Source organism: Astatotilapia calliptera, chromosome 12 (assembly GCF_964374335.1).
Source record: "Astatotilapia calliptera chromosome 12, fAstCal68.1, whole genome shotgun sequence".
NCBI lineage: Eukaryota > Metazoa > Chordata > Actinopteri > Cichliformes > Cichlidae > Astatotilapia > Astatotilapia calliptera.
In genome coordinates this window covers 26,570,757-26,585,446 of record NC_137433.1, presented here as the reverse complement: position 1 = coordinate 26,585,446, position 14,690 = coordinate 26,570,757, and the positions used below count along the sequence as shown (strand labels likewise).

At 39.8% G+C, this 14,690-nt stretch overlaps 1 protein-coding gene across 2 annotated transcripts in view; it reads left to right on the top strand.

Moving 5' to 3' along the window:
* The window catches only part of efna5b (ephrin-A5b), a 108,840-nt gene extending 95,948 nt beyond the window's left edge, over positions 1-12,892 (top strand). The window contains exons 3-5 of one of the 2 annotated variants that reach the window (XM_026188778.2): positions 6,347-6,412; positions 6,773-6,853; positions 8,381-12,892. In XM_026188778.2, the coding sequence (XP_026044563.1) occupies positions 6,347-6,412; positions 6,773-6,853; positions 8,381-8,505 (272 nt within the window). In that variant the 3' untranslated portion in view covers positions 8,506-12,892. The remainder of the gene's footprint in view (positions 1-6,346; positions 6,413-6,772; positions 6,854-8,380) is intronic. The other variant, XM_026188779.2, reaches the window with a different exon arrangement.
* The last annotated feature ends 1,798 nt before the right edge of the window (positions 12,893-14,690 follow it).

The following is a 14,690-nucleotide window of genomic DNA, read 5'->3' as shown; positions in this document are numbered from 1 at the left end:
TGGAATGATTTGCTCTCCAAAAACATGGTTAACAGTAAAGGGACTGGTTCTTATATGGCACTTTTGCACTCTACTTGAGCACAGGGAGCACTTTATCGAACATGCCTTATTCACACCAGAATTTCCCCCCCACTACACTCTAAGCCTTTTGTACCCAATATTCACACTTTGAATAGAGCAAATAGGGTTCAGTGTCTTACCCAAGATATTTCTGTCAAAGAACGAATTTTAACATTCAACCTGGAGCAGCCAGGAATTGAACAATCAACATTCCAATAAGTAGATTACCCGCTTTACCTCCTGAGCTACAGCCACCCCGAAAACATACATAAATAAATGCTTTTTCTATCTTCTTGTCTACAGTATTTCATGACCGAAGTCCTTCTGGGTGTTCTTGGTGCCTTAATGAAGATACAGATTTCTCAAATATGTTACCTATCTCTATCTGTATATCAAACACATTGGTACATGTGTCAATTCAATGTGCTGGGTTCTATGGGAAAAAGAATGCCAGGCAGAGCTGAGCTGAAGTTTTGGATTACTATCTCAAAGTCTTAACTCAGTCAAAAAAATATTTTGAAATACCCAATTTAAATTTTTGACAGAATAATGACACATTTTGACTTACAGATGGCTTCTTTTTTTATTTTTTTCCCCAGTCGTGGAAACAAGCCTGCACATGTTTTGGATGAGATCCAATAACGCAAAAATAAACTGGTTTTGGTCATGACAAGCTCACTGGAACTTCAGGCATCCATTTTTTTTTAAAAATAAATTGAAAACAGTCAATCAGTTAGCTAGCCTGTTGGCCAGACTTGGTTAATAATAGACCATGAGTGAACTCATGGCATACTTGTTGACAGCCCAGAGAAAGCAAGGCGAGATAGAAAAGTCTCTAATCAAGTTATCCGAGTTTGACCGCCCCTAAAGTAGTCATCACAACGCCTGCCAGAAAACAGAGTGGCTGTGAAAAGCCAAGAGATCAGTGGAAAAATAGGGCAGGCGAGGGCTGTGAATCAAAGTGCACACGGCTCCTCTCAACCTATTATGATTCATGCACCTAACAGCCATCTTCAGGAACTGATTATGATTCACAATCCCAAAGTCAAGGACATTCTATCCCTGGCCATTAAACCATTAACAGATATAGTACTGTGCAAAGGTTTTGCTAAAAGCAAATTGGGTTTGCTTAACTCCCACTAAGGCTGCCTCCCTTGCTTCTGTTTCCTCACGTAATCCTAGACTGAAATGATAATGTTGAGCTGAGGGCTCTTTATCGCCACGGTATCTACTGCAGGACTCGTTGCTCAGGATAGTTTTTAACTGCGTGATGCATAAAAACCTAAACATCTATAACCATTGTGTAGCACAGTACAGTGTTAATCTGCAAGCGACTGTGTTTAATTGGTTAATTCTTGTATATTTTTCTCCTTTATTCTTCCGTTGTTACAGTGCACACATTACTGTACTGTACACTCGCGCACACACACACAGAGCCTCACAATTTTGCTCATTTATTCAGTGGGTGGGTACTTGGCCATAACAATAATATTATGATCCTACGTGAGACACTAAGTGTAGTAATGAACCATTATTATGCACAGACTTATTATTCTGTAACTGCCTTAAAACGCCGAACTCCACCATAGATTAATAAATCATCCATTTTATTGTAATTTGAGTGCAAAGACATGAATCGGTTGATGAAATTGAAGGGTTTTCAGACTTTCAATCACTCGCTTTTCATTTTCAAGACGACAAGAGTAATTTGTAAGAGCGTCATTATGTGGTCTTCCACAAAATTATGATGCTGGATGCACTTTGACAAGGAAATAATTGTATCCTTACACAAGTGCTCTGACATTCAGTAGTGTGAGGAAAGTGTTGCACTGTATAATTAGGCGTTATTGATTGCATCTAACTTCCCCTTCTCAACTTATATTTCTCTCAGTGTTTTCCTCATGGCTTGTGACCTTGTCCCAATTGCACAAGTGGCAAAAGGAATGACTTTGGTGCACTTTTGCCAACGATTGAAATATACAAGGAAGGAGCAAAAGGCCAGCTATCACCAGGGGGAGAAGTTTATGTTCCCTCTGATGCATGAATCCAAACCCTCCTCTTTTACTGCTCCTCAGCTCCCTCATTCCCTCCCATTGTGTGTTCGCTGTAGTAGCATCTGGTTAATGGGCCTCTTCAGTCGATAGTCTCTTCCATCTTCTTACACACACATACAGATTCTGTGTATAAAGGCAAACACACATACGCATTCACATTTTTTTTTTAAAGCCTGTAAATAGATACATTTTTGTCCTTTTAAGTCTGCTGCTTTATAAGATGTGGGAGAATAATTTCTGAGGAACATTTAGCCATTATGTGTATGTCAGTGCATATGGACACTTTATTGAACACGTGTTTCATACAGTCAAGTGTGCGCTGTTGTTTGCAACGAAGAGATTATTCTGAACAATGAAACAGTTCATATTTCTTATTAGAGGGGTCATGCAAGCATTCTCTCTCTAAAAAATTAAATAAATAAAGCAAGTCTCTTGAATTAAAAGTTTTCTTTTGTTTATTTAGTCCAACATTGTTCTTTTTTCAGTGAAAGCTAATAGATGCCACAAGTAATTTCTGGTCTCGGAATAGCAGATTCCTGGGAAGGAGGCTGTATAAAAGAAACATATAGATGCTGGCATATAGTTTTTAGAAAGTGAAGCTTTTCGTTTCTTCTCCCCTGTACACAATTTTATGTAAATTCAGAATCCTGAACTTTTGGACATACACTCTAAGCTTGCATGGGGTAATTCACATGGGTAATCCTACTAAATGAAAGACAAAGCCAACGGGCTGTTTTTCTCCGAGCTTGAAGAATTAGCTAACGAGGAATGCTCGGAGCTGGACACAACATTAGACTTTCCAGTTTAACCCCTCCCATCTAACAAATAAGCAGTGATCTAAGGAATGGAGCGCCATTATTAAAACCAGCTGGAGACTTGACACAGGCTACAGGCACGCTAACATCATGCTATTCATGTTACACGTTCACATGATCCTGTACAAGTCTGTGCAAGGTTTGACTTTTGTAACTGAAACCGAAGGAATGCCTTTCTGCGTAACGCTGTTCTATAAAATGCTGACAGTTTGTTGTGACAGTATGATTAGCTTTGGTGGACATCTGGGCTAAGTATGTTCAGTGGATTTTTGTGTGTGTGTGTGTGTGTGTGTGTGTGTGTGTGTGTGTGTGTGTGTGTGTGTGGAATTGACCACTACAAACACAGCAAACTTAAACATACGGGTGAAAAGAGGAAACTTTTTCATTAGAAATTAGTTAAAGACTGCCCGACTGCATTAGGCTTTGTGGTTGTGCTGATACTGGCAAACACTCAAATGTTTAAAATGTTCAGTGGTTATGAGAAAAGCTCAGATGACACAGATTTGATGTTTACAAAATGACAAACAAAACTCACCCTGCATTGTTCCCCCTCCCCCCATTTCACCTGCTAGATGATGGATAACCCATATGCTATGTCAATTTTAGCTTCTGTATTTAGACATCTTTGCTTTTAGCTTTCTTTCAAGATATTTATTGGTTATTCGTCATGTCTGGAATGTAATCTTCCAGTGAAAGACATAGGAAATGTGTTTTGTAGATAAAATTTCAGTTACAATAAAGCTTGGCTTGGGCTGTGATTGAAACAATACTGCTCCTAAGCTGCACTGAGCCCACCTGTTTGTTCTTCTGTAATTGGATTCTGCTTCATTCCATTTGCCTTAATGCTGATGCATAATGCAGTGTACTGAGGGAACCGGCCATTACCAGCTAGGGGACAGGGCACGGTGGAGGTAACCCGACCTCCCTCTCACCAATCCCATCTTGGGACATCTAGGGCCTCTGTCCTTCAAAGCAGCCACTTGCTTAGGCTGGATGGATTGATAGTTGGATTGTGGGCCTGAAGGGAGCCAGAATAGCAGGTGTTGATGTTACAGCCTACAAGAACAATAAGCTGGCCCTCAGCAGCTTGTTAATCTAAAATAAGCAGGCACTGGTGTGGACAGTTTGTGCCCAGGTGGCAGAATCCTCATCAAATAGCGAGCATTACGAGCTGCTACTGAAAAGAGAATGCAAAGCCAAAGCTCAGTCTTTACGATGTAGACAAAAATGTACATTTACATGCAGTGCACCCATGATCGGTGCACTCATTTAATCAACTCTTGAAATAATCTAGATGGTCATATTCTATATTCATAATATTAGTCAAGATAACATAAAAATGAATTACTCATGCATTATTTCTATTGCGTAAGAGGCAGATATCATGTTCTAGCCAAGTCGATGAACATCCCAACAGCATGACAGAGATGCCCACATGCGCTTTGCTGTTTTCATCAGGGCCATACTTCTCTCATGATCAGCTGCCTTTGTTAAGTGGCTAGTGTCGATGGCTGTGACTGAACTCTGCCCACAACAGTGATGAAGATAAAACATCTGGAGATGGTGTGCGGCTGTTTGGGCGCATATGTGCGCACACTGAGAATGAGAGGATAAAGAAGTGCAGCAATAAGAAGAGTGACATAAATTGCGTGGGCGCTGGTGTGTGTATGTGACTGAGTGGGTGAGCGACGTCGGCCAAGGTTCATTAGCGTTCATCGGCTGCCTCCACACCGAAATAATAAGGTCCTCTCTTTCTCTTTCTCTCTCTTCCCTTCTGCATCTGCTGAATATGAACTGAGCTGTGAAAAATAGTGTCTGATCTCAGGTCACCTCTCCTGTACAGTGATATATGACGGAGATGCAGGTAACAGTTGATGAAGTGACAACATTAAATTGGTAACGCTGAGGTTAAAAATCAAAAGGGAGCGAGAAATCCTGATGAGCTGCACAGAAGGCGGATGAGTATGCGGCGTGTTTTTGATAAGAAAACTGTCGTCGGGATTTTAGGGTGACTCAGGAGACGAGAGCGTGCAAATGCAAGAAAAGAACGGGTCAGATGAGATGGAAAGTCATTAGAAATAATTCTCTTAATGAAAACATTTCCCGGCTTCAGGGACGGCTCACGGCTTTTTTTCCACCACCTTCAGAAAAAATGGATGCTAGCGCATTCATTGGAGCAATGTGTACAGAGACTGTTTTTTTTTTTTTTAATGAAAAATATTCTTCAGATACGGCGGTTTATAGAATAATAAAAAAAAGTTATTTAAGAGGATATGCAGAAGAGGCAGTGAAAGTGCTGGAAAGGGGGAAAAGGAGGAAAGCGATTTTGAAATTGAATCCTGACTTCACTGCATCAGACTGATCCACAGAAAACATAAAATAATGCGAAAAGACACCTTAGTGGACAATATGGTCTCACTGGAGCTGAAGGGGATAATAGAAAGAAGAACTAGTAAATAGCATGAATGTATCGCAATAGTGGCAAAAGCCGACTCTTCTTTTTTCTGCTCTGACCCCAGACAATAAAATTTATTGCTAAACTACTACATGTTATCTTACCATGATGGATGCAGGCAGAACTCACCCACTAGACTTCAGCTGACATGTGTTTGACCCCTATCCTCGTCTACAGGAGACAGCACCTGGTGCCTCAACACAACGCCATTAGTGGTCAACCACACACACACACACACGTTTGCACACGCTCCCTTTGAGATATTTTTAGGGGATGTGATACAACCACCATGGTAGCTAATGCTGAGAGATTCACACCCCGTGGACTTGACAGGAAGGGATCCATTTCCTGACAGGAACCGCAAACCATCCACACATGTAGCACATACTGTACATCCTCGCTGTGTGAACTTTGCGCTCCTGAAAGAAGATTGATGTGTTTCTATAGGAATACATAGAAATGTGTACATTTAAAGTATCTGCATGAGAGTCTTTAACCAGGTTAAATGATGAGAATTATGTTGATCCCACATTGAGCTAGTGCCAGTTTTTGAATCTCAAAATGGTACAATTAAACTGCGAGCAAAGCACTCCACTTTCCCTAGAGTGATTTCTTCAGCACATCTGTAAATACTTTCCAGCTGTAATCCCACAAGAACCGCAGCTAATGCCATAAAATCCACTTACGAGTCAAAACGAACTATTAAGGTTTGTGTTTTTCTTAATAAATTACCTCACTTCTAGTTGTTGTCTACGGGAAAATAAATATATTCATAACACAATCATTACATTATTATAAGACATGCATGGGGTTAGGTTAATTGGTGATTCTAAATTGGCTGCGGGTGTGAGTGTGAATAGATAAAATACACAGTTGCATTGTTTGTTCATTGTTTACTGTATATATCTGATGCTATATAGTATTGAAAGCACCATCTTTTTACCTGTGTCTATTTTCTCCAGCCTCCACTGTTGCTGAAAATGGGAAAAAAACCTGCTTGAAGCTCAAAGTTTTCGTCCGACCAGCAAGTAAGTGCAACACAGGGCTTTGTAACCGAGCTTCTTGAAGTAGCCGGTTGGAGTGAAAATCAAAGCACTTTATGTCCACTTGTCTGGTTACCTCACTACCTTGAGCTCACTGTTGAACATAGCTCTTTCACTTATCACAGCACTGGTTGATTTGCCAAAAAATAAGTAAATTTGAAAACATGAAAATGATGATAGACATTCACGTCAAATAAAATAATCTGAATATCTGAATGTTGCCATGAGCTTTGTTGCTTGAGATGTTTATTTTGAGGGCTTGGGGGTGTTGGGGGCTACAAATGTCACTAACCTATTTGGCACATACCTCTAATGATTTCTCATTCTCCCTATTTTCTGTTATAGACAGCTGTGTGAAAACTATAGGTGTACATGACCGCGTTTTTGATGTAAACGACAAAGTAGACAATACATTAGAACCACGAGGTTAGTATGGCTTCCTGCTTTTTTGATTCACTTCTGTATGAGTTCCAGCTATCTGTATATGTGTACCTTTTTCTGTGCCTCTTTCTTTTATGATGCTGATCTGCCCTTGCCTATCTGTCTGTATAATGCTTCTTTTAAGCTGCTTTTTCTCCAGAATATCAAAGTGGTGTCACGTTACTGCTGCTGCATACATGATGTAAAATGCTGCTCATGTAATATTCCCAGCTGCATGTTGTGGTCAATGCCACAACATGCAATCTTTATGCTTACTAAAATTCTTCTGCCTGTATTTTAACTAAGAACGTCAGTTTTAAAAACCATTAAATAATATGAATGCAGTAGGCACAGCCACACAGTAGCTATACATTTGGCAAATTTTAATCTTTTTCTTTACTCTTGACTGACTTGCTGTTGGCTCTGTAGCACAGCATTGATTATTTTCTGTGCTCAGAACGCACAGCAGTTTTATGTCTTCATATATCAGCCTAACCCAGTCTCTGAACTGAAACACTCCACATCACCCACATGCTGTTGTCTCATTCCCAGCACCAGCTCACCGCAAGGTCTGAAATAACAAAAAGACTACCCCACTGTCTATATTTTTTATTTATATATAGATATATACAGTGATATGATCATTGATCACAAAAAAAGGATTCTGTCATTTGAAAATGAGATCTGCTGCATTCTGAAATGTCTTCACCGTGAAGATAAGATATTATGATACCTAAATGGGACACAAATACACAAGTCCAGGCAGAGCAATACTACATCCTAGGGCATGTTTGATACCCATCTGCTTCTCCCCCCTTTGCCCGTCTTAAAACCCTGCCTGCATCCTCAATGGCTGGCTCTCATCTTGCAAGCTTCTTTTGGCTCATTTCCCTGTTATGCCTTCCAAAGGAGAAACATGAAAACATTAATTCGTCATCTGTTGTCGCCCTGTCTCTGCCCAATTTCTACCGCACACACACAGACACACAAACACAACTTTGTATAGTTATGTAACTGTCCAGTCCTCTGTTCTGTCTATCTGTCCTTTGCTGTGCATGGTTCAGCTCCTTTCCCATGGTGCGGTGGGCACATGGCTGCTCACAGATACTGATGCCACTGCCAGAAAAACACAGGGGGCAGCTCACCTGGGAGATGAATTCAAAAATGTTTCTGACATTGAGAGTAGAAACATTATATAGCAACTGAAGTTCATATGGCAACTCAGACTTTATGGCACAAACCCAAACATCTATGCTTTTCACTAACTGGTGAAAAGTATTATTGGTAAATAAGAAATATTCTCACACTACAAATGTGAATGCACTGCCCAGGACACACACAAAAAAGTCACAGACTCTTGATATTTTCTTGGACCACCTGATGATTGTGACTTTTTTCTGGCCTGGGAGTGTATTTGAGAATATGTTCACTGAATAAGCTTTTGTGTGTATGATGCACTGTTAAGAGAAATCTGCATGTACCATAGAATTCACTTCTATTTCTTCTTCTTCTTCCTTTCTTTAAATCCTTTAGACGATACCAGCCATGAACCGGCTGAGCCTTCACGAAGTGAAACAAATGATGTGCCACGCCTCCAGAAAACAAGTCCGCTTCTGGCTTCGATGCTGATCTGCTTAGCAGCACTCTCCACTTTATAGCGCCTCCCTCTGTCCCGGAGGTCATTTACACCTAGCGTGGCCTGAACCTGCCCAAGGCTGCAGGGTAGGGGGTGGGATTTGGGTGGATTGCATTTGCTTGTTTGGGCATAAAAGCAGGCTTCTCAAGGAACCCTCTATTTTTTTCAGAAAAAAAAATATTTAAGTGGTCTTTCTCCGTCTGTGAGTGAAAAAAAAAAAAGTTGATGTTAGAAGCGGGAGAAACAGTTCCCCCCCTTAAACCTTCAACTAAGATGCCAAATCCTGTTTGACACATAGTGATTCTTACTTTCCCGTGACTTTTGACATCCCTTTACATTATGTTTCTGTCATGGCAACGCTGTTTAGACATACACATATACACACACTTTACATAACACACGACATTACAGTGCCGCAGAGTCAAATACAAAAAATATTGACATCAGCATTGAGCAGGAGTAGAGTTGTTATACAGTAGCCAGTTTTACATAGTAGGACAGTGAAGATGCTAGGTCTTAGAAATGACTGTACATACGCAAACAAATAATCCTGAGACCTCTCAAGGAGCCTTTCAGAATATATTTTGATTGTTCTGTTGGGTCATTAAAAGAAAAAAAAAAGATTTTTGCATCTCCGTTCGTCTAGAGTTTTTTTCAATTAAGTAAGAAAAGCTAAGAGTTAAAGACGTAAGAAAAGAAGTGTGAAGTTTCAAGCAGAAGCAAGACGATAAACCTGAGCACTGAAAATTAAATGCCCGGTATGCACCTTAGCCCAACAGGTCTTCAGACTATGTTGGTTCAAAGACGGTCTGAAGATTATTTGTCATTCAATCTCAGATTTCCCTTGAAAATAGAGTGTTTGTATATTTTGGATAAGCTACTTAAAAGGTTTAGCGAATCTTTGAGTTAATAAAGGTAAAAACCATGAAAGTCTGCTCAACAAAGCATTGCTCTGGCTAACAAAGCAACTAAATTGAAACTTTCTCACCAGACATTTTTTTTTGTTTCGGCGGATATCAGGATCAAAAATCAATACCTTCTCAAAGTTGATCGTGCAATTTCACAGCAGCGGTCACAGTCATTTTATACAATGTTTACTGAGCTAGGCAGCAATTTGTTCTCTCTATTCAGTTTGAGAATTAGTCAATATTAACACTCCCATAAACATTTGCATCCACAGCCCCCCCACCCCTCTATTGACTGTTAAAAGAATTGTTTGAAAATGATTTGCAGCTTTATTTTTTACATCTCTATAATAATACAGGTTCTAAAACTGTAGGACTTTTGTACTGTGTGACATCAAGCTAAATAAGAAATATGAAAGAAATCGTGGGAAACTGTTTGAAAATACATTTCCATTATTAGTGCCATATTTTTCCTTGGATCCCTGTCCCATAAGTGTAACCACAGCCTTGACTCATACAGTAGATTTACGTAAAAGTGAGATTTTTTTTAGAGCCAGCTCGTTGCATTAGCTAATGCATAGCTTGTGTTTGCCGTGTGAATAACAACAACAAAATCCATTAAATTCTAGGCAACGCACTGCTTTATTTAGTCTGGCCAGGTTTGTGTTAGCACTTAAATTTAAAGGAATTCGCTGTGACATAATGATATTCAGCTTCCTTCAACTCCCGCTGATGCACATGGTGAGTTAGCATAAAAAGCTTTTATGTTTTTTTTTTTCCTTTTTCTTTTCAGATTGACTTATTTCTTAGTTTTAAAAGAAGTCTGAACACACAGGAAACGTGCGGCAACTGACTTCCCTTCAGAGCCGGGTTCTTGCACGAGAAACAGGGCACCAATTGGTCTTGAAATATGGATTCAGAAATGTAGAAAAATAGCAAGAAAAGGAGCAAAGGAGCAATTGCATGTCCACCTTCAGCTTCTTGTGTTACTGGCTTAAGTGACTCTTTAATGAGGTTCAAAATGACAGGCATGTGGACCCCATGTTGTGGCAAGGGGAGTTATTTCTGGTATTAAAAATAGATGCTGGAAGGCCTGGGGGGTCTCGGGGGGAGGTAGATTTCCGCCGTGGGGGGTTTTAAAGCACCAATGACCTTGCAGTTTGAGAGAATTGGTGAGTGAAGGAGACAGAAAGAATTAAAGTGAGAGAAACACACACACACACAGATGGAAAGACATGAGAAGTAGCTGAAGGTAGTGTGACTAGAGTGCCTAAAAAGTAAAAAATAAAAATCCAAACAAAGTGACAAAAAATAAAAGAATCCATTCAACACTACTGGAACAAACACCTTCTCTGACAAACGTACGTTCAGTAACATTCAGTCTCAAAGGCACATGGTAATGGTTTTGCTTTGTGGATGCCTTTTTCTGTCTTTATTACTAGAAAGACTGCCTTTGCCTTTTGCCATTAGTTTTTTGGGGGGGTTTTGGTAACAATGCTATTACAGTGGAATAGCAGCTCGGCTGTGAGGGGTGACAGGAGACATGCCATTTAATGAGGTACTAATTTTCAGGATAACACCACAGGGAATGAGCACTGCATATGATTCGAAATGGATGCTTGCGAGCAGATTAACAATAGACTTTTATCGGAAACCAGCTTCAATTGTACTCTTATTAATTACTTAATTACCAATGGTATTTGTCATTATTGCTATCATTGTCATGATTTATTCTGTACACACCTTAACCTGGGAAATGAGGATCAACTTATATACTGGATACTGTGTATCCTGAGGTAGTCAACCATAAAACATGTAGTGTTAGGTTAGTATCCGTTTTGTACCTTTCTGGAGGACAAAAGAAAAAAATGAGATACATCATTGTTAAATCTGTATAATTATTATTGTTATGATGATGATGATTATGACTATTATTATTAGGAAAACTTCTTGATGTAAATAGTGTTTGATATTAAAGTATTAATTTGGTTCTTATGTCTTTTCTAAAAAACAAACAAACAAACAAATACCATATTATCTCGGGGTTTTGCGGAGTGTGTACTGTCTTCAAACGATGCATTGTGTGTTTTGATACTCAATGCCTAATGAAACTTTGAGCTAATACACAGTGGAAACCTGTGGGCGCTGAACACGTATCGGTGAACAGCAGGCCGGACTTTAGCCAACAGGAGGCTCATCTCTTACATGTTTCAAACCAGTCACCAACCACCACGTCTTCATGTCAGGATCCTGCCTTGATAAGAAACATTTGGGACTTAATGGGTGGCCTATTTGTACTTTTTTTTGCCTTCAGTGTTTGAAAGCATGTTGGTCAGCTCAAAAATCAGCCATAACTGGACTGTTGGCTTTTTAAAAAGAAGGATCTCACCAGTTTCATTATGTGGCATGCGCATGAACTTGATGACATGTTTAAAAAAAAATCATTTGGAAAAAAAAAAAGTTTTCTTCTGCTGTTATTTTCTTTTCCTTTATGATGTATTAGATTTTCATGTTCATGTTGTGCGATTTCTTTTTTGGTTTTTTTGCATCCCCATTTGAGTGCTGTCATTAAACTGTGTAGTTACGCAAATGTACATAACAAATATCATTTTTGTGAGGTTACAGTGGGGTCAGTCATTTTGTAGTTCAAAAGCAACTTTAAGTTTTTTTTTAATAAGAATGACTCTCTGTATCCATCTACTGAAGTCATCCCATGTAGCTGCACTCTGTCTTCTCTGACTAGTCATTCACTTTCTGCTCTCCCAAGAGGAGGTGTTTGGGAGTGTATACATCGTGTGGATGTTTTTCAGTAAAAAAAAAAAGAAAAGAAAAAAGAAAAGGAAAAAAAAAATGTGTGTGACCTGTAAGTTTGGTGTGTGCATGTCTCATTTGCTGTTGCTGCAGTGAATGGGAAGCGGCAACCCTCTTTGGCAGCAAAGAGTGTTTCCCATGCCTTAGCCCTTCAGCCTCTGCCCTGGCAGCCCGGTCTGTGTACAAGACGCTTTCTGCCATTGTGCTTTTACACGGAACAGCTGCTGGCGTCGAAGAGACTACGACGGGGCCCTTCACTTTCTCTCCCTTTTTAACAACCCTAAATCACTTGTCACTACGGTAGACATTGGTCCCGGGCACAGTTCAAGGATTAGCGCACCCCCTTCTACCAATCCAAAACCGGATTGTTAGCGGGGTAAAGCCCATCATCGATCCAGGTTCCGTGGGTTCTCAGCTCGCCTCTTGCTGATGAGCCACTTCTTCATTTTATGTCTCATTCTTCTTGTACTTGTATAACCCCACCCCCCACCGCACCGCACCACCTGCTATCTTTCTTCCTTCACCTCTGAACTCAGCTCCCACTTTGCCATCAGTGGGGAAAGTTTCCAACCTGCTCTTTTACATTATATAAACAAAAATTAAAAATGGACAAAAAATGATCTGTATTTGTATATACACATGTCTGAGCTACTATGAGTACTACAATAAAACACAAATCCATTGCTTTGCTGACTGTGCTACTGTTTTTCTTTTTTTTTTTGTAACTCATTTTACAAAGGTGTGGAAACTTAATTTAAACGTACGTGACCATGGTGTATTAAGAAGTACTGTATTAGGGTTGTTTATTGCAGTAAACATTCCTACTGTAACTAATAGAGAAAATGAACATACTCCTCTGACACTCGGGCAAAATCATGTCTCATTATGTGCCAAATTGAATGTCATCAGCGTGCGCACACACACTTCTCTTTAGGTTTCTCCCTATCTGTGCCCCTGCCTAGCTGTCTGTGCAGTAAAATCACACTCTGTAAAGACAGGCAAAGAGGAACACCATCCATCAGGATCAGAATAAGACCTTAAACCTCCTTTCACTGCAGTCGGGCACTAATGAGGACACCTAATAACCTTCTGCTGGACCCCATCAGCGCTATTTAGCTTCACCTTCCATTATCTCTGTTAATTAGACTGAGAGTCGGCAAGCCCTGAGGACCAAACGAGGGGAAAGGCCCTCTCATATGCCAGTTGGATTTCAGCAATGTTATGAAGTTCGATGAAATCTGACTTTATAGACTATAAATATAGGTTAAACATCAGCAGAGAACTAGATAAAAAAAAAAAAAAAAATAATAGGATGAAAAGTTGTGCTGCCAGTTTGTTGTCAGTATTTAAAAGCACCGTAGCATAAAATGCATTGCTACAAAAGATCGGATGCAGTTCTGTGGAAGATAATCTTCTCACAAATTTGGTACTTTTTTTTTTTTTAAAGCATCAGTAGAAAAAAAATATGTTATGCATGAACACACTTGACATGATGAGCCAATTAGTGTCAAGTTGTTCTTCCTGCTGTTATTACCAAAGAAGGCTCTAGAGATGCAGGTGTGTGTCTCTAGGAAGACCAATAAAGGCAAATCACTGAGCCTGATCATTAAATTTGGGAAAATGATTGCTTTATGTGAAGATGCATCCCACATGTACTATTAAGCTGTGAACATACTCAACATCTGTGACCAGCAGTGAATGAGTGGCGAGCAGTGGGAAGAGACGGTCTTCAATAGAAACCATGCCACCCTTGAGATAGCCACATGAATGCAAGAAGGCACACCGATCTACCTGCACCTTTGATCTCATTTTTCTTTTCACCAGTGTAGCTTTCTGTTACAAGTTTTAGCTTAACACAATAACAGCTCGAGTGACAGTCTTGAAGAGGCCACTTCAATGAAAGGCTTTTGAAGGCATCATTCTCAAGTCAGCTGGCTCACTTATTGGCTGCATGGTGTTTCGTTTCCATGTGAACAATCCGTTTGACTGACAGCTCTGAATGATGTCTTCAGTTAATCGCTTCAGTGGTGTGAAAAGGTCATAAATCACCCAATTACGTCGCCCCGCTTTATGAATAGATATTTTTGGGGGGGAATATTTAAAATGCCTCCAAGGCATATCAACTTAGTCAACCCCATATTTATTGAGAGGGAGTTTGGGGGGGGGGGGGGGGGAGGGCTGCTTGTGCCAGAAATAACTGATAAGCAGAATACATTTCAGAGTCTCAGTCACACTGTGGAATGTCACAGTGTTATTTAGAAAGTTGGAGAAGAATTCAAGGTCAGAAGTTATGACTTATGACAGCTTTGACTGGTTTTAAGAATATATTTAGGAATATATAAAAACAGAACGAGAAATCAAAAATAAAGTGGAAAAAATATCTTTCAGTAGGTTGTTTTGCAGAAGATCAATCGTAACAGCACAAAATGTTTCCAAAAGGGCTGAAAGATCTTATCTGTGTTTGATCATACCCATCAAATTGTGTTTTTTT